The 20229-nt window shown below is 38.6% G+C and overlaps 1 protein-coding gene across 2 annotated transcripts in view; it reads left to right on the top strand.

Moving 5' to 3' along the window:
- MTF2 (metal response element binding transcription factor 2) overlaps window positions 1-20229 on the top strand; it is a 96121-nt gene that overhangs the window by 51024 nt on the left and 24868 nt on the right. Inside the window, exons 2-6 of one of the 2 annotated variants that reach the window (XM_071217247.1) lie at window positions 14349-14365; window positions 14446-14547; window positions 14673-14754; window positions 19612-19707; window positions 19949-20049. In XM_071217247.1, the coding sequence (XP_071073348.1) occupies window positions 19632-19707; window positions 19949-20049 (177 nt within the window). In that variant the 5' untranslated portion in view covers window positions 14349-14365; window positions 14446-14547; window positions 14673-14754; window positions 19612-19631. Of the gene's footprint in view, window positions 1-14348; window positions 14548-14672; window positions 14755-19611; window positions 19708-19948; window positions 20050-20229 lie in introns of both variants that reach the window. The other variant, XM_058303161.2, reaches the window with a different exon arrangement.

Raw genomic sequence — 20229 nt, 5'->3', positions numbered from 1 at the left:
CAGATTCTTTATCCTCTTTCCCATGTTTCTCTAATGTGGAGAATGAAGGGTTGAAGTCTCCAACTATTATTGAAGAGTCATCTGTTTCTCCCTTCAGTTTTGCTGGTGTGTGTCTCATGTATTTTGGCGCACCTGTGTTAGGTGCAGAAACATTTATTACTGTTATTTCTTCCTGTTGAATTGTCCCTTTAATTAATATGTCTTCATCCCTTATACAGTTTTGGATTTAAAATCTTTTATCTGATAGTAGTGTCATTGTATCCCTCTTTTGATTGCTGCTTGCTTGGAATCTTTTTTCCTAGCCTTTCACTCTCAGCATGATTGTGCCTTGCATCTTAGGCATCTTGTAGACAACAAATAGATTTTAGCCATTCTATTAGTCTTTGTCTTTTAATTGGGGAGTTCAGTCCATTAACGTTCATTGTTACTACTGTAAAGGCATTACTTTGTCCATTTTATTCCTTGGCTTTTTGTTGTTACATTTTACTATTGTCTGTCTTTCAAACCTTTCAATTTCTCTTAGGTTCTTCATTTCTACACTCTTTTCCAGGGCTGTCACCCTTTTCTTATGTATTTTTAATTTCATCCACTGTCTCTTTCCTGCTCATAAGTTCTGTTACCTTTTTTTTGCAGGCTTTCAAATTGTTCTTATGCTCACACAGTGTCATCTTAATAGCCTTTATCATTTTAGTCATATTTTCCTTCATCTCCTAAATTGATTAAGGAGGTTTATGTGAATATCATTGATTGTCTTAAGTCCTGTGTTTTGTCTGGATTCTTGGTTTGTTCCTTTGGCTGGACCATATCTTCCTGTTTCTTAGAATAGATTGTTATCTATTGTTGATGTCTAGGCATGTGATTACGTTGCTGATTTTGCTCTGTTGGTCAATTTCTCTTTCTTGCCTAGTGGTTTTTATTTCACGTTTCTTTGATTTCTAGTTTAATTTTTTCTAAAACTTTAAGATTGCCCTATTTACTCAAAACAGCAGGGAGGGGAGCAGGTGTAGCTCAGTGGTTTGAGTGCCTGCTTCCCAAGTATGAGGTCCAGGGTTCAATCCCTGGTACCTCCTTTAAAAAAACTAAACAGAAATAGCCAGAAGCCACTAATGGGGCTTGCCTGTAGATCCTTGGTGCTTGGAAAAGAAATGGGAGAGACAAACCTGTCTTCTTTCACTTCCCCCGCTGGCCAGCAGATGGCGCTCCTCAGCAAACACTTCCACAGAGATGAATCCCTCAATTTCTCCTAGCTCTTCTGAAACAGTGAGTTATGGTAGTTACAGTTGCTGAAGGGAAACCACACTCAGCCCTTTGCCGTACCCTCCTCCTTCTCAGGGGGAAGGACATATCTTTCCTTCTTCTGAGGGAAGAATATGTCCTTTCCACTCTCCATTGGCTGCTCAGCATCAGGTTTTACCAGGTCTTTTCCCCACAGGAGTGGGCAGTGGGCAGCGTTCCCAGCTGCAGGGGTATCAGCTCATGGTTTTCCGTTTGGCCTCTACATTCTCAGTCCCCAGTTCCTCATATAGGTATGTGCAGCACTTTCCTGGCCTGCTGGTCCCCAAGGCTGCTCCCTTGATTGACTTCTACACATTCCTCCCTGTTTTGCAAGGGAGCTGCACCGTGCCTGAGATATGTCAGTGCCATCTTGGATCATTGTTCCATTTACGGTTTCTAATGCTTTAATTTTCTCCTTTGCCTGTTCTATCATTTTTTGATTCTTTGTATGTCTTGTAATCTTTTGTCGAAAGCTGGGTATTATGATATTTAACATGTTGTTGCTGTTAAGTCTGTTCCTTAAGCTTGTATCCAGCTCGTGTATGACAGTTTTCCTTTTGCCAGAAACTAGCAAAATAAAAATAGAATAAGAAACACATGTCCCAGTCTTTTTAAATTGACCTATGTAAACGCTCTCCTTCAGAGCTTAGCTGAACAATCAGTTGAGAGAATAGTTTGAGGCCACAGTGTACGGGCTGTCCTGATGCTTTATATACATGCTTCTTGTCTCGGGCATGTATATGGGACCTGTTGACTAAAATAAAAAATGTAATGCTCACCATTGGTGAACGTATTCACCATTGTTTTAGTCTGCCGAAAGCAATATACCAGAAACAGCTGACTTTTTACAGTGGGGATTTGCTAGCTTTATAGGCGTACAGTTCTAAGAACAAGGAAATGTCCAAATCAAGGCATCATCAAGCAATGCTTTCTCCCCACAATACAGGACTCCTCTGTCACATGGCAAGGCACATGGGGCCATCTGCTGGTTTCTTTCTTCTCTTCTGGGTTTTGTTGATTTCAGCTTCTGTCTTCTGTGGCTTTCTGTCTCTTTCTGAATTTCATTCTCTTATAAAGGATTCCAGTAAGAGGCTTGGGTCACACCTTACTGAAGTAACCTAATCAAAAAGTCCTGCCCACAATTGGTTTACACCCACAGTAATGGATCTACTTTTAAAAAGTAATTTTCTGGGGTCCATTCAGCTTCAGACCATCACAAACATCAAGTGCTGTTCTAATGGTGTCAGTGGGAGTGTTAATTGATGCTGCTTTGAAGAATTGACAGTATCACAAAGAAGGGGTCTTAGGAGAAAAGGAGTTAAATTAACAAAATATTTAAAAATGGAACAGTATTGTTCTGAGACATGTGAAGCTAGGTGGTAAACTTGATCGTTATATTAATTTTGTCTACTTTTTATGTTTGTCTTTTTTTATAATATGGAAAATGTATATTTTGGATACAGTAATTTTTTTATGAGTTTATCCTTTAAAGTTGTTGTAATGGTTACAAAAGTAAAATGTGAAATTCGGATCATCTTTTTTTTTACTTATGATAGTAAAACATTGGAAACATCCTAAATGTCCATTAGTTAGTTAATGGTTAAAAAGTAGCTTAGCTGCTGATGAAAGTTTGAGGGTCTGCTTAGGTCTTCTTACATTGATGGAAGTTTCATTGTCCGAGATACATTGTTATGTGAGAAAAGTAAGTCATAGAACTATTCTACTTTTTGGTAGAAACATTTTCAAATGAGTTACACCCGTATATGTCATATATGTCGTATGCACATAGAACAAACAGTAAATTAACCATGGTTAATTCTGTGTTAACTTTTGTGAGCAGGCAGCATGCAAATTTTTATTTTTTTGGCTGTGCATTTCTATATTGCTTATTTTACCATCTGTATATTTATTTTTGTATTCAGAGAAAGGAAATAATAAAATCTAAAGTCAGAAAAAATTTACTTAGCTTCTTGTAAAATGTACGTTGAAGAGAGGTGGGAAGTAATTATAATAGTGGGGGGATCTATATGGGGGAAAATATTAGGGAGAAATATGTTCCAAGGTGTTTATTCTATTTCTGTTTTGGTTGTGGTATTATTGGTCATTTACCCTTTTATTTTTTATTTTGTTTAAGATTTCTTTAGGCAGAAAATTTCTTTATGAGGATAATATCTTTATACATTATAAATGGATTATATTCTTTATGGTTATGTGGGTAACAGATTGGTATGTATTTGCCTTAGAATGTGAATTAAAGTAGAATATGCTCTTTACTCTGAGCAAAACTGAGGTTATTTGTGCATACAGCCATTTTTAAAAAAATTTAACCCCTTCAATATTAATTGAACTTTATAAATTCCACATAAGCTATCAGCCCTTTATGTACCACGTCCTGTGCAGAGCATGAAATAATATAAACACATTCCCTGTTTTTGGTGGATTGTTGAAGTAGGTTGCAATGGGCTGGAGACGAAATGGAGAGTCTGTAGAAGTAGAGTTAGTGTGGATAACTTTTCCCCAGAGGTTTAGCTGAAAATGGAAGGAAAGAAGGAGGTGGTGGAGGGAGGGAACGCAAAAAATCTAGGAAATTATAGCTGTTCTCCCCCTTACCCTGCAAGATCCTTGCATGTTTTAAAGTATAGTTGAATGCTCATGGGAAGGTGCCAGTAGAAAGAAGAATTATTGAATGCTGGCTCTAGTTATTCTGTAACCTTGGTCAAATAACGTCTTCTCTCTTGCAGTTGTAGTTTCCTCATGTATGAAAAGGGCTCTGTAAAATCCTTATCTGTAGAAATGTCTCAAAAGCATTCCTCTGAATATTAAATGGCAGGAGCAATGACTTGCTTACCTCTGTATACTTAACCACTGACACAGAAAGTGGCTCATAATAGGAGCTTAAAAAATGATTTGTAAATGGATTAATATATAGAATGCTTAGGGGTACAGGAAGAAAGAAATAAGGCATATGTGTTGGAAGGGGACATGAGGAATCAAAGATAATTATTATCATATTAGGTCTCATTAGTTGTGGGTTCTTAACCATTTTTGTTCCACGGATCCCTTTGCCAGTCAGGTGAAAACCATAGACCCTTTAATAAGTCCACACTATATACTGTGTACTATTTAATAAATATTTCATACCCGCACCAACACATTCCCACAAGAATAATGCTTGTTTGACTTTCAGTCCAAGCTCATGGATCCCTTGTTAAGAACCCCTGTATTAGTAGATGCACCACAGCACAACAAAAATAATAGAGTTAGGGCAGAAATACTAGAGGATGAAAAACACACAAGTTCAATAGCTTATGATAAAAAAAACACTTGATTGGGAAGCAGTTGTGGCTCAACTGATAGAGTGTCCACCTACCGTATGGAGGGTCCAGGGTTTGATACCTAGGGCCTCCTGACTCTTGTGGTGAGCTGGCTCGCACGCATAACTGCCATGTGCAAGGAATGCTGTGCCATGCAGGGGTGTCCCCCACGTAGAGGTCCCCTATGTGCAAGGAGTGTGCTCCACCAGGAGAGCTGCCCTGCGTGAGAAAAGCACAGCCTGCCCAGGAGTGGTACCACGCACTCAGAGAGCTGACACAGCAAGATGACGTAACAAAAAAAGTGACACAGTTTCCCAGTGCTGCATGGCAAGGATGCAAGTGGACACAGAAGAACACACAGTGAATGGACACAGAGAGTAGCCAAGGGGGAGGTGGGGAGGGGGGGAGGGGAAGGGGAGAAAACTAAATGTTTAAAAAAAAAAATCGAAAACACTTGCTGTGCAATGGGTGTAGTACAGTGGTGAGTAAGGCAGAGACAGACCTTGCGATCATGAAGGAGGGAGAGAATTTGTTGAAGCAGTAGCATAGTACAGGAAACTAGGAATGTTTACAGTTTTTGATTTTATACATCTTCCACTCTAGAGTTGGGAAATTCTAGGTCCTAGCACAGTTGCCATACTTTTAAAAGGTCATGCTATAATTATGTTCCTCATCCTTTAGTTAGTTACTTAATGAGAGGCAAAACCCCTCATGTGACCCCTGAGTATTTATCTTCCTTAGAAATTGTTTTTTTGATAGTTACTTTCATACTGGTGATTTGAAGGGATTAAATTGTTTCAGTGTTGGAGGGCAAAAGAGAATATTCTTAGCCTTGCCTTAAGCATGCCTGCTGATAAAGTTCATTGTATTATAGTTATTCTCCATTTTTACTTCTGGCTCCTAGCATTTGTTATGCCTGTCCTTTTTTTAAAGATTTATTTATTTCTCTCCCCTTCCCTCCCTCTGCCCCCTTGTCTGCTCTCTCTGTCCATTTGCTGCTGTGTTCTTCTGTGTTCGCTTGCATTCTTGTCAGGTAGCACTGGGAATCTCTGTCTTTTTTTTTGAGTCATCTTGCTGCATCAGCTCTCCGTGTGTGCAGTGCCACTCCTGGGAAGGCTGCACTTTGCTCACATAGGGCAGCTTTCCTTGTGGGGCACACTCCTTGTGTGTGGGGCACCCCTACATGGGGGGCACCCCTGCGTGGCACGGCACTCCTTGCATGCGGCAGCACTGCGTGTGGGCCAGCTCACCACACAGGCCAGGAGGCCCTGGGTATCAAACCCTTGACCCTCTGTATGATAGGTAGATGCTCTATCATTTAAGCCACACCCACTTCCCATGCCTGTCCTTTAAGCTCCCCACACCCCAGTCATGATATTAAAGTTCTTTTCCTTAGAGCCGATTATGGTAATATGGTAATACATATATCTTTTAATATAGAGCAGTAGCTCAAAATGTGATCTGTGGATCCTTTCAGGGAGTCTCCAAACTCAAAACTATTTTCATAATAATACTCAGATGTAATTTCCCTTTTCACTATGTTGACATTTGTATAGATTGTACAAAAACAATGTTGGATAAAATTGCAACTGTGCCATAATATGAATCAAGGTAGTGGCAACAAACGTAGTTAAAAAATAAAAAACCCTTTTCACTTAAAAATCTTCTTGATGAACCAGTAAAAATGATCAGTTTCATTAAGTCTTAACCTTGAATTCAGGCATAATGCACTTGTACCATTTGAGTTGACAGCTGAACTTGCTACTTTTTTTTCATGGAACATCGTTTTTGTTTAAAAGAATGAGGTATATGGCAGATACTTTCTTGAAGTGACAGGCTCACTTTATTTTATAGTTAACCTCTTATTTACCATCTCTAGTTCTCTTTCTTTAAAAAAAAAGATTTACTTATCAGTACTTTGAATATGATATCCCACTGCCTTTTTTTCCTCCTCTCCCCACTGTTTTTTGTTTTTTTGTTTTTCTGTCCATGTCCATTCACTGTGTGATCTTCTGTATCTATTTCTCTTTTTGTCTTCTCTTCTCTTTCTTTTCTAGGATTCACTGGGATTCAATTCTGGGGACCTCCGATGTGGAGAGTTTCCCTATCAATTGTGCCACCTCAGTATCTGGTCTCTGCTGTGCTTCACCTTGACTCTCCCCTTCGACTCTTTTGTTGTGTTAACATCATCTTGCATGACTCACTTGTGCGGGTACCCAGCTCACTGCACAGGCACTTGGCTCACCACGCAGGCATTTGGCTTACCACACAGGCACTTGTATGGGCTTTTGGCTCATTAGTGGGCACTCAGCTTGCTGTGCAGGCATCCTTCCTCCTCTTTTTCACCGGGAGTCCCCAGGGATTGAACTTGGTCCTCCCATATGGTAGGCAGAGGCCTTATCATTTGAGCCTCATCCACTTCCCTCCCCCTGCCTTTTGACCTCCATTGTTTCTAATAAGGAGTCAGCTGTTGTTATTGAGATTCTCTGTACCTGAAGACCTCTTACTCTTGCTAGTCTCAAGATTTTCTTTTTGTCTGTCTTTTAGCATTTTACTATGGTGTGTCTATGGTGTGCAGATCTCTTTTTTGCATTTTTCCTACTTGGAGTTTGTTGCGTTTCTTGGATGTGTAGATTGTTTTTCAGCAAATTCGGGGTGTTAGCAGACATTATTTCTTTGAATATATTTCTCCTTTCTTTTCTCTTTCATACTCCCATTTCAAATATGTTCACATGCTTAAGGGTGTCCCATGTTTCTCTGAGGCTCTGTTAATTTTTCTCCATTCTATTTTCTCTTCACATTACATAATCTCTTGATACATCTTCAAGTTTGGTGATTCTTCTGCTAGTTCACATCTCCTTTTGAACCCTCTTGAATTTTTTATTTCAATTAATTGTACTTTTCAACTCCAGAATTTCTATTTGGTTATTTTTTATAATTTCTGTTTCTTTATTAATATTCTATTTTTGATGAGACATTGTCTTCATGCCTCCATTCTTTTCAGCATGGTTTCTTTTGGTTCTTTGAATATATTTATAATGACCACTTCGAAGTGTTTGTTCTATCTGGCATCCAGTTCTTCTCACAGTCATTTCCTCTTGCCTCTTTTGTGTGGATCATGCTTTCCTCTTTCTTTGCATGTTTTATAATATTTTGTTTAAACCTGGACAACTGCAAATACTGGTTTCCCTCCTTCCTCTAGAGGGCTTGTTTTTGTTGTCATTTGCTTGTTCTGTGACTTGGCTTGGCTAGGCTATTTTTAGTGAAGCCTATTTCTCCTGAAGTATGATGCCTTTGGCAGTGTAGAAGTTTTTATTTTCACTCATCAGAGGCGACAACCTTGAGGTTGTGCACAGTCATCCTTTGATGTCAGTAGTTTTAGCAAGGCTTTCTTTGGTTGTCTCTTTTCTGATGTCTATGTTAAATTTTTTACTTCATTTTGTAGTATACCCAATGCTTAGTCTCTAGTAACTACTGGCTGATTTCTCTATTGTTTTTGACAATATCTTGGGGCATAAATTCTTCAGTAGTCTTGTGTCAGTAAATTTGGGCAGGAATAGTTTTTTTGTTTTGTTTTGTTTTGTTTTGTTTTGTTTTGTTTTCTTTAAAGAGGCACTGGGTACTAAATCTGGGACCTCCCATGTGGAAGGTGAGCACTTGACTGCTTGAGTCACATTGGTTGCCGGAAGTAGTCTTTGAGGTTTTTTCTGACCGCAGGAGACTTTTAGTTATTTCCCTGATTCTCTTTAGTAAACTAGCTGGCCTTTGGTTTAGTTTGCTGCTCTTAATTGTGAGGAGCTATTGTTTTCAAGAGTGACCTTAAACCTGAGCTTCTCCCACAATGATTTTCAAATATTGCTTTTTCCTTTAGGGGAGAGTTTTGGAGCTTTCTTTTCTTATGGACTAATTCTCCTCTTAGGTAAAGTGTCTGAGCCACTATTCTGGATAGGCAGTAAGCTCTGGTCTTCTCAGCTGACTACTGCTGGCATGGACCCTCTGCCCTATTAGCAGGTTGGGAGCTGGGACAAGGGCAATCAGGGAGGTCCCCAGTATTCTTGGACTTCCAGGACTTCCAGGCTTCCAGGGGTGGAGCTTCCAGTCTGCAGATGGGGACCAGGTAGAGGAAGGGAGCTACCAGCTGTACTCACCAGGTATTTAGCCAGTTCATCTTGAGGGAATGAGAAAATCTGACCCCTGAGCCCTCTTGGTCAGATGGCAGCCCTTGCCTGGGAGCTTCATCTTTTTAGGACATCCATCCAGAAGGACGTTTCCGTCAAGCTTAGATGTGGGTGGGGAAAGTGGGTTCTGACTCAAATGGCTGTTTATACTGTGTTTTAATAGATTTTCTTGAATGACTTTCTTCATTTGCTGGGGTTTGGGTTCAGGGGCTCTTCAGGCTACTGTTTGAGAAGTGGAACACTCACTTCATTTTAAAGAAAATCAACTAAGGGTATCTGTTGCCAATGATACAGTTCTACCTTTCACCTGAAAATTACAATTTAGTAAAATTTTTATTTGCGACCAAGCTTGACACCTGGATTCCCAATATGTGCAAGCTTTTCTGAAGAAGTTGGTGTTGAAACTAACAAATATGGTTTTTGACACCGTAGAGTGAAATGTGTAAACATCTGTATGATCTGCCTAACTCAGCGAGTCGTCATTTTCTAAATGACCAGCTCATGATGTTTCAAAATCATGCATGATTGGTTAAAAAATGCAAGGTAGACAAATGGATTTTAATGGAGTAGAGTACCTTGTTTAGTTTGCTAAAGGCTGCCAGTGCATTATACCAGAAATGGGTTGGTTTTTATAATAGCAATTTATTAGGATAAAAGCTTACAGTGCAAAGGCAATGAAATAGTCCAGATCAAGGCATCATCAGAGATGCTGTCTCACTGAATTGCAGCTCAGGGTGATCCGGCACATGGCAGCATCATCTAAGGATGTTTTTCTTGGAGCTCTTAGCTGTAGGAATTCAAGCATATGGCAGGGTGCAATTGGAGCCACTCTCTGTCTTTCTGCACCTGTAGGCAATCCTGGAGTCCTCTTTAATGTGACAGGATAAAAACGGCAGCTCTACTCCCCTCTCCATATGTAGTATATAGGACTCCAGTGAGAGGATTAGAACCCACCCTGAGCCCTACAATCTAATCAAAGGCCCTTAACTAAAGCCATTTAATCAAAAATCGTCTAATCAAAAGGTCGCTTAACTGAATCTAACCAAAGGTGCCACCTAAATAGGTTTACATGCACAGGAATGGGTTAGCTTAAGAACATAATTTTCTGGGGTCCTCAGAAGACTCAAACCAGGACAGGATCTAAAAGTTCATTGGTGTAGTTTCAGATTCTACATTTCAAGTAACATTTTAATAAACTACTACTTGTTCAGCATTGGTGTAGTAGAAAAGAAGAACGGGGAAGTGTATTTGGCCCAACGGATAGGGTGTCCACCTACCACATGGGAGGTCCAGGGTTTAAACCCAGGGCCCCCTGACCTGTGTGATGAACTGGCCCATGTGTAGTGCTGATGCACGCAAGGAGTGCCATGCCACACAGGGGTACCCCCTGCATAGGGGAGCCCCACGCTCAAGGAGTGTGCCCTGTAAGGAGAGCCATCCAGCGCAAAAAAAGTGCAGCCTGCCCAGGAATGGCGCCGCACGCATGGAGAGTTGACGCAGCAAGATGACAGAACAAAACGAGACACAGATTCTGGGTGCCGCTGACAAGAATACAAGCGGACACAGAAGAACACAACAGTGAATGGACACAGAGAGCGACAACTGGGTGGGGGGTGCAGGGAGAGCGGGGAAGGGGAGAGAAATAAATAAAAAATCTTTAAAAAAGAAAAAAAAGAATGAATCTCAACAGTTATCAGAAACAATTCACATATTTGTGTGAGGCTAGATTTTCTTTATTACGATAGAAGCAACATGGAGAAAATAGATATGAGAATCCAGCCATTTTTAAAATCAGACGTTAAAGAGACTTACAAAAACGTAAGGTAATGCCACTGTTCTCTCTAAGTCTTTTAAAAATATATATATATATTTTTTAAAGATTTATTTATTTAATTTCCCCCCCTCCCCTGGTTGTCTGTTCTCTGTGTCTATTTGCTGCGTCTTGTTTCTTTGTCCACCTCTGTTGTCAGCGGCACGGGAAGTGTGGGCGGCGCCATTCCTGGGCAGGCTGCACTTTCTTTTCACGCTGGGCGGCTTTCCTCACGGGCGCAGTCCTTGCGCGAGGGGCTCCTCCACACGGGGGACACCCCTGCGTGGCACGGCACTCCTTGCGCACATCAGCGCTGCGCATGGCCAGCTCCACACGGGTCAAGGAGGCCCAGGGTTTGAACCGCGGACCTCCCATATGGTAGACGGACGCCCTAACCACTGGGCCGAAGTCCGTTTCCCTAAAAATATTTTTAAAAATATTTTTTAGATAGGTAATTTTTCAAACATATAATAAAATTATTTTAAAATTAATTTAAATTTTTTCAAAATTTTCATTTTCATATGGATAATTATCAACAAATATAATCCAAATAAAGAGAAGTTCTTTGGTGTTTCAGTAATTTTCAAGGTCTTATAGAGTTCTGAGTCTAACAACTGCTTATTTAGAAGAAAACAGAGGGGCTATATTTTAACTGTTAAGAGAGATTTCTGTGATAATCTCGTTAGTTAAGATCTGCAAACAATGAGGACATACCTTGAATTCAGTTGAATTCAGCAGTAGTTAAGTACAGTCCAGCAAGGCTGATGCCTTCCTTTTTGTTCTATATTTTTTGTGGAGCACTCTGTTGGAGGAGACAGTTATGCTCCCATTATTCTCTGCTTCTCCTCTTTCCTTTTTTCTCTTACATATAACTGTCTTTGTATTCCTAGTATGTCTGCAGCTGGATATTCCAGTGTTTTTTATTCCAGTGATCTTTCTCAGTTGCTGCTGTTATCATAATTACAACATAATTACAACACCGAATATAGGGGTCCTTGATCTTGTCTCCATTTGTAACCTTGTTTTCTGATTATGACAGGGATGGGCAATCTTTGGGACTCCTAATCCAAGCAGACTAACGAGAGAAAGTAAAGGGGAATATTTGAATTAAGAATCAGGAAGGCTATTTCTGGCCTTTTTAACAACTCATGTCCATATTTTTAAAAATTGAAGCCTGCGTAGTAAAGTGATACTCCAAATATATTACTGCATTGGTTTACTGAGTATTTCATTTTGTATATTAAGTATAATATTAAAACCCCCACCACTTTTACTGTTAGCAAATTGTCAGGATAGAGAAAGTAGGGACTAGAGGAAAACAGTAGGTGGGGAAATAGGATAGCGGTATTAGAATCAGACTTCCCTGTGTTTAAATCTCTGCTTTTCTACTTATTATCTGTGTCGTCTTGGACAAGTTACTTAATACTATAATCTCAATTCTGCCTATGTAATTTAAGATGATGATACCCATTAGAATTGTATTGAAAAATATATGTAAAGTGCTTATTACAAAATTAGTGATAATTACGGATAGGTAGGCTTTGATAGATTTTCAGGTTAAATCATAGAGATCCTCTACACTTGACTCCCTTCCCTTCATATAAGTCTATCAATGCCATTCAAGTCACTTTCCTAGAATTCAGAAGTATTGAAACTTTTTTCTCCCTCTTTTGATTTATTTTGACTAAGCTTTTTTTGGGTACAGGACCAGGGATTGAACTCTAGACTCATGTAGGAAGTTGATGCTCAACCACTGAGCCACATCAGTTCCCCTGAGTTGTTTTTTTGTTTGTTTGCTTGTTGTTTGTTGTTTTTAGGAAGCATAGGGGACCAAACCTGATACCTCCCATGTGGGAAGAAGGTGCTCAACCACTTGAGCCACATCTCTTCCCTTGTAAGCTTTTTAACTTACTTCAGGATTATTATTAATCTATCTAGTTTTACATATCATTGTAGTTTTTTTTCCCCTTCCCTTCCCCCTCTCTCACCCCTGCTGTTTTTGCTGTGTCCATTAGCTGTGTGATCTTCTATACCTGTTTCTCTTTTTGTCTTCTCTTCTTGTCTTTTTCCTCTAGGATTCCATCCTGGGAATCTCTGATGTGGAGAGAGGTTCCCTGTCAGTTGCGCCACCTCAGTTCATGGTCGTCTCTGCTGAACTTCACCTTGATTCTCCCCTTCATCTCTCTTTTATTATGTCATCATCTTGCTGCATGACTCTTGTATCGGCACTTGGCTCACCATGTGAGCAGTGGCTTGCCGCACAGGCACACTTTCTCTTCTTCTTTTTTACCAGGAGGCCCCAGAGATTGAATCCGGGTCCTCTCATATGGTAGGAGGAGGCCTTATCACTTGAGCCACATTTGCTTCCCTCATTGTAGTTTAATTTGTGAAAAATCTAAATTGGAAAAGTGAAACCAAGAAATACTACTTCTAACATTTAGAGAGCCACATACTTTAGCTAGAAGAAACTTAAGTATATATAAAACACTCATTGCTAATATTGGTTAGCAAACTCTTCAGTAATAATGTTCATTTAAAATCTGTACGGTATAATATTAAGGAAATATTTAACTCACTGTAACAAGTTCCATTATGAAATCTTATGATTCCTCAGTGAAGTTATCTTGCTGCACTCAGTAGCAAATCTGTTTAGTCCACATTATAATAAAATTTCTTCCAGCAGTGCAACAGGAAGCTTTTTCAGTGATCTCCACTGTATATATGCACATTAAAAATGTGGCTATAAAACTTGTTCCAGGTATTAAAGGTTAAATTACTTTATCTTCTTACAACTTGCAAGTTTGATTTTTAAGATTGCCTTTGCCCACTTGAAGATTTAGGATTTTGTTTAACTTAAGCATATCTCCTTTGCCACATAGTATTATGTCACCATAATGAACATTTGGTATTTAGATAGAAAACCAATTTTTAGACACATTTTTGGATTTTCTGTCACACTGAATAAAGATGAAAGTTAATATATTAAAAAAAAAAAGAAATACTACTTTATTACCTTGAAAGTTAATAGTATTCTGTTTATGGAATGACTATATAATTAATAATGTAATTTAGAGGTAATTACTTTGGGGTCTTTTGTTTTGGGGGAAAAAAAGTACTCTTGTAATTTCTCATTTGAGTGTGATTTTGTGAAATTAGTCCTTAATCTTTTTTTTTTAATTTTTGAATTTTACCCTTACTCTGCATATTTGAAGGACCATGACACACTCTCCAATAAAAAAGACTGTTCAGTACTGATTCCCTGTAGGGAAGGAGTCCCACCTGCCTTCCCAGTGTGTGTGAATGTACCCAATTTCTTCCCAAAGTCATTGGTTTAGTATATGTACTTTAACTGCATATGGCGTATTCAAGAGATTTAAATTTAATTCATATTCTTTATCAAGTGCTTATGAATTTATACAGTGTAACCTATTTTAGTTTATCTAAAATAAGTCATGAGATTTAAGGCATTCTTTGCTCCTGACAGTGGCCTGCCTACTTCAAATTAGAGCTGATGTTTTGATGATGGCTGCCATGAATATCTTATCTTGGAGGGGTTGTTAAATCCTGGCCTCACTTAGGATTGAAAACTACTATCATTTTGTTTAACCTCTTTGTTTCAGGAAAGTATTTGTGATCTTGAGGTACTTATATATTTTCTTGAACTTAAGATTTTAACAAGTCAAAATTTGTAAAATTAGGAAATTTTCATTGGGTTAAAATAAATTCTATAAGTAAGCTAGTCTCATATATGGTCTTTTATTTCCTGAACAGAGACTCCACAGGGGCAGGTAATTCACTGGTCCACAAGCGGTCTCCTTTACGTCGAAACCAAAAGGCCCCAACGTCCTTGACCAAGCTGTCTTTACAGGATGGACATAAAGCCAAAAAACCAGCATGTAAATTTGAAGAGGGTCAGGATGTCCTAGCTAGATGGTCAGATGGCTTGTTTTATCTTGGAACTATCAAAAAGGCAAGTTATCTCAATATAAGATATCTTTTGCTCTTTTGCAGTAAACTTTTAATAACCATAAACTTTTAAACTTTTTGTTTTTAATTTTAAAGAGAGATAACCATAAGTATTCTTCTTCATTGCAGATAAACATATTGAAACAGAGCTGCTTCATCATATTTGAAGATAGTTCTAAATCCTGGGTTCTCTGGAAGGACATTCAAACAGGCAGGTGTTACTGTTTCTCTTGAATATGGTTTATACTCTGATTTGAGTTTTTTCAGTTTGTCATTATTCAGGTGTTGACTGTTAACTAAAATGTGTTGTGATCCTAAATATTGCTTTTGAGGAGAGGTGGGGAAAAAAAACCATAGTCTCCATAATATTTAAGAAGTTTTGCTTTGTATTATAGATTTCTTATAGACCATAAAAACAATAAGAATACTGTGTTAGCATAAAGGTTGAGTAGAGGACAGGTGTATCACTGACTCTCACAGTTAATCTATTGTGAGGTAAAATATGGATCCTCTAAGAACTTTGAGAAAAAGTTTAGCTGCTAAGATGATTAACAGTTTTGGATTCAATTTAACTGTTACAAAGTCATACCTTTGTACTTGACTACTTTGAAACTTGAATTTGGTACTCGACACATTTGACATGAAAATTTTGTCCTGGTACATTTAGTACTTGGCTTGCAAGCTCAAACTTGACAGTTTGGTTGCCTTGTGACTTGCTATACCCTTTCCACCTGAAACAAAGGGTCCCGCCTTAGTCACATGGTAGCTCTTGCCTTGTGCACATCCCATTGTGGTCTTTTCTTAGCTTCTGTGGTCATTTTGTGTATTTTTCCATTTTTTTTCTTATGGGTCCTAAGAAAATGAGCAGTGATAGCATGGAACAGAAAAGAAAATTACTTTGCACCACCATTGAGAAAAGAAAAAAAAAAAAGTAAATATGAGAGTGGTATTTGCATTACTGATCTTGCTAGGGAATACGATGTGCCTAGAACAGTGGTCTCCACCATCATTAAGAATAAAGATGCGATAAAAAAGGCTGATGTGGGTAGATGGATAGAGTGTCCATCTACCATATGGAGGGTCCAGGGTTCGATCCCCAGGCCTCCTGACCCGTGTGGTATCCTGGCCCACACACAGTGCTGCACACGCAAGAGTGCTGTGCCATGCAGGGGCGCCCCTGCGTAGGGGTGCCCCATGCGCAAGGAATGTGCCCTGTAAGGAGAGCCGCCTTGCATGAAAAAAGCGCAACCCGCCCAGGAGTGGTGCTGCACACACAGAGAGCTGACGAAGCAAGATGATGCAGCAAAAAAAGAGATGCAGTTTCCCAGTGCCCCCGGATAATGCAAGCGGATGCAGAAGAACACACAATGAATGGACACAGAGAGCAGACAATATAGATGAAGGGGAGAGAAATGAATCTTTAAAAAAAAAAAAAAAAAGGCTGATGTCATGGAAGGACTTAAAGCAGTAACAAAGGAGCATTCCCAAACACTCGAGGAAGTTGAAAAGCTGTTATTAATTTGGGTAAACGAGAAGCAGTTAGTGGGTGAGGGTGTTAATGGAAGCCATTATATGTGAAAAATCAAAATGTTGCATGCTGGTCTTTTGAAAAAGAAACTGGAACCGAGTGATGAGAGTGTTGTGGGAAAGATTTATTTGGTATTTGTCGTTTTTGGTACTCATCGTGCCTCCCGGAATCAATGAATGACAAGTACTGAGGTGCCACTGTACTTGCCTATATTAGTATAGAGCAATGAAGAAAGCTAATATTTAATGAGAACATACTATTTGCCAGATGCTTTGGAGAACTAGGGCATATTAAACCATTTTAGAGTACTAGAGATATTAATAAAAATGGTTTGGAATTATTGTTTAATCATGGTTTTTTATATTTAAATGAGAAAAATGAGGCTGTATTTGGGTGTAAGTAAAAATGAATATAGGTATATCTTGGTTATAGGTATGGTTTTTGTAATGATTTCCATTCCTATAGATTATAATTGCTGTATGCCCTTGGAATCTTCTAAATATAGGTGTTTTTCCATTGTAAATTTTTTATGGAAAATACTTTATTTATAAAGAGTGAGTTTTTACTAAAAATCTGAGCAAAAACTGCTCATTAAGACCCCACTCTTGGTTTTCCTTTTGCTGGGTTAATAGGCCTGCACTTAGGCCTGGCCTGTGTTTTATGTGTCTTCTACTAGAAAGGAAACATAAATTCTCCCTGAAGTTGGGATATCTTTCCAAAGTTTTTAGTAATTGGATCCCAGTTGCAACTTTATGGTAGGTCACTACTGTGTTCTGATTTTTCAGAAATAATAAAATGGCTTTAGTGAAAGAATTACAGTGTTTTATTAACTATCTGTATAGTTGGTACTCAGGGTTAGCTGTTATTACTTCAGTGAAGTGTCTTTTTAAAGAAACTTTTTATAGTTTGTGGAACTGATCAGTTTAAAGGTCTGAGGATATGTTAAAAAATGAAATTGAGGAGTGTGAGAAAAGTTGAGTCATAATATTTAAAGGGATGGGGAAGCAAACTTGGCCCAATGGTTAGGGCATCCACCTACCACATGGGAGGTTTGAGGTTCAAACCCCAGGCCTCCTTGACCTGTGTGGCGCTGGCCCACGCACAGCGCTGATGCGCGCAAGGAGTGCCATGCCACCCAGGGGTGTCTGCTGCATAGGGGAGCCCCACGCGCAATGAGTGTGCCCCGTAAGGAGAGCCACCCAGCACGAAAGAAAGTGCAGCCTCCCCAGGAATGGTGCCGCGCACACGGAGAACTGATGCAGCAAGATGACGCAACAAAAAGAGACACAGATTCCTGTGCCGCTGACAACAACAGAAGCGGACAAAGAAGAACACACAGCAAATAGACAACAGAGAACAGACAACTGGTGTGAGGGGTGGAGGGGAGAGAAATAAAATAAATAAATCTTAAAAAAAAAAAGTCTATAGAAGACCACTGAGCTACACAGGAAAGTTTTTGTAAACTTGCTGATAAAAAGATACACCTGATTTCACAAATAAACATAATACCAGTTTCCAAAGAATTGTTTCCTGATGTGAACAAATATTGAGGATCAGCTCTCTTTTTCAGGGGAACTGCCCTTCCCTCTTCCCAGTCTATATGGTTATGAAGGGAGTCAGGTGCAGGCACAAATTGCAAACCGGGGTGATAAGTATCTTTCCAGATTTGGACTGAGAGGTCCCAGACTGAAACTGGCTGCTCTTCTGTCTGGAGCTGTAAATCCAAAAGCTGTTGGGAGGCCTTGTCTGACCAAGTTTACCTGGAAGCAGACGAAGCCTGGGAGAGGAGGGAAAGACAAGAGACCAAAACAAATAAGCAAAAAATCCCACAAAAAAACCCACAACAAAAACAGAACAAAAATACAATTTCATAACCTTCATGTCTAAGAAAAAAGAAAGTACATTTGGTTATATCCACCAGATACTACACAGCAATTAGAAGTTAGAAATTTGAAATCTGGCAGTATGAAAAATGCTTTTGATAAAAGAACTATTCCATATTATTAGTGAAAGACTTCTTAATTGTGGGAAAAACAGAAACTAGTATATCTGGATTTAAATCCTAGCCTTGATACTTTCTGTCTTAGGATCCTTGGGTTAGTTACTTTGTTACTTAGCCTCAATTCTTCTCTATAAATAGGATATTTACCAAATGAGTTGGTTGTAGAGTTTAAATAAAATATGTCAAGGGCCTTACACAATGCTTGGCCCATATGACAAAATTGTAATTTTTAAGTTATCCTTAGTATGTGAATAAAGCATGTGCATTATAACTTTAAGTATATATATTGAAATAGAAGGGAAGAGAATATTGGAAATGGTTGTGTTAGGATGTGTAGGAGTTTGATATGGTTATGAATTCCAACAATAGATATTGGATTATGTTTGTAATCTGATCTGTACCTGGGCATGATTGACTTATGATTAGGGCGTTGAGTCCTCACCCCTTGGTGGGTGGGGAGTCACAGATTAAAAGGCGTGGCAAAGAACAAAGTTGAGGGTTTCTGATATTGGAGTTTTGGTGTTGGAGTTTGATGCTGAAGACTTAAGCTGGAGCTCCGGGAAGTAAGCACACAGAGGAAAGAGAAACCAGCCCCAGGGAAAAAGGAACCTTGAACCCAGAGGAAAGCAAGACCTTAAAAGGAAGAAATCCAGGAAGCCTGAACCTTCACAGCTATCGGCAACCAACTTGCTCCAACAAGTGAAAATAGGCTTTTTTGAGGGAAGTAAACTTATGCTTTATGGCCTGGTATCTGTGGGCTCCTACCCTACATAAATACCCTTTATAAAAACCAACCAATTTCTGGTATTTTGCATCAGCACCCCTTTGGCTGACTAATACAGGTTGATAAAATTTTATTCTAAATTTCGGTGATGACATTTTCTTAGAATAAAAAACTGTAAGGAAGAAATGATTTGCCTACTCAGGTGAAAAAAATTTTAACTATAGAAACTCCAGATTTTATTGCATCGGAATTTTGTTAGGGCACATTAATAGACACCATATTTCCACATTGCAGAAGCTAAAGATTAAATAATTGGTGTTTAGCCTCTTACATAAATTAGTAAACTAAAAAAATGATTTGAATCCAGAGAGAAAGGGATCATTTACGTCTCTTGTCCTTTTTTTTAGTTTTTTTATATTGTGTTTGAGGGTAAGTTTATGCATATATATGGATATATATATATATTATGGAATGTAGTTTTAGTGTTCATAAGAGCCCTTGTCTTTTCTTAGGAGAGTGGGAATATTAGTAATTAGTAATAAAGGAAGCTTCCTAAAAGTAATTTAAATTATGTTTTTTGTCCAAAAGCTTTGAGTATAGACAGTCAGGCATCCTAAGTTAAAGGTGGGAAGAGCACCAGTAGGGTCCAGCGAGGTAGGATTTTGTTTGTAGTACTCTGCTTTGAGAAGAAATTATGATTTAGGAAATAAACCTTGTTAGTCTGGGCTACCCAGTGATTCATTAATGTAGTTTTGTTATATAGAACTCTTCTTTATTAGGATTGTTTTTTAAATATATGTTATACATATTTCAGGAGCCACTGGAAGTGGGGAAATGGTCTGTACAATATGTCAAGAAGAGTATTCAGAAGCTCCCAATGAAATGGTTATATGTGATAAATGTGGCCAAGGTAAACATTTTTTTATCTTTATCTTGTGGAAAAGGTTTGTTACATATTAAATGCCCCTGTGGAAGATTACTATCTAAAAATCTTTGTGTTGGTAATTTGAAGCCATTACCCAAGTTCTTCATCAATTGTAAATATATTAATGTAGGAAAAGTCAGTGCTAAAATACCTTCTTGAAATCGTGTTGTAGTTTTATTAATAAAATAGAATTTACTTTGTGCTTCTTTTTTTTTTTGATATTAAGGATACCATCAGTTGTGCCACACACCTCATATTGATTCCAGTGTAATTGATTCAGATGAAAAATGGCTCTGTCGGCAGTGTGTTTTTGCAACAACAACAAAGGTATCTCATAAATGTTTTGACCTAAAGCCCTAAATAGAATTTGTAAGGTACTGTAAACTTAAAAATTGTGTATGTTGAAAATGTATTTGAATCAAATGTGTTATCAGTACCGAGTAGAAAAGAGGTGCTGTGAATTGTTTGGCTAATGGTACTTAAGTGATCTAAAACTATTCTTGCACT

This window comes from Dasypus novemcinctus, chromosome 9, assembly GCF_030445035.2.
Source record: "Dasypus novemcinctus isolate mDasNov1 chromosome 9, mDasNov1.1.hap2, whole genome shotgun sequence".
Classification (NCBI taxonomy): domain Eukaryota; kingdom Metazoa; phylum Chordata; class Mammalia; order Cingulata; family Dasypodidae; genus Dasypus; species Dasypus novemcinctus.
The sequence above is the reverse complement of the archived record's forward strand: the minus strand, read 5'-3'. Positions and strand labels throughout refer to the sequence as shown.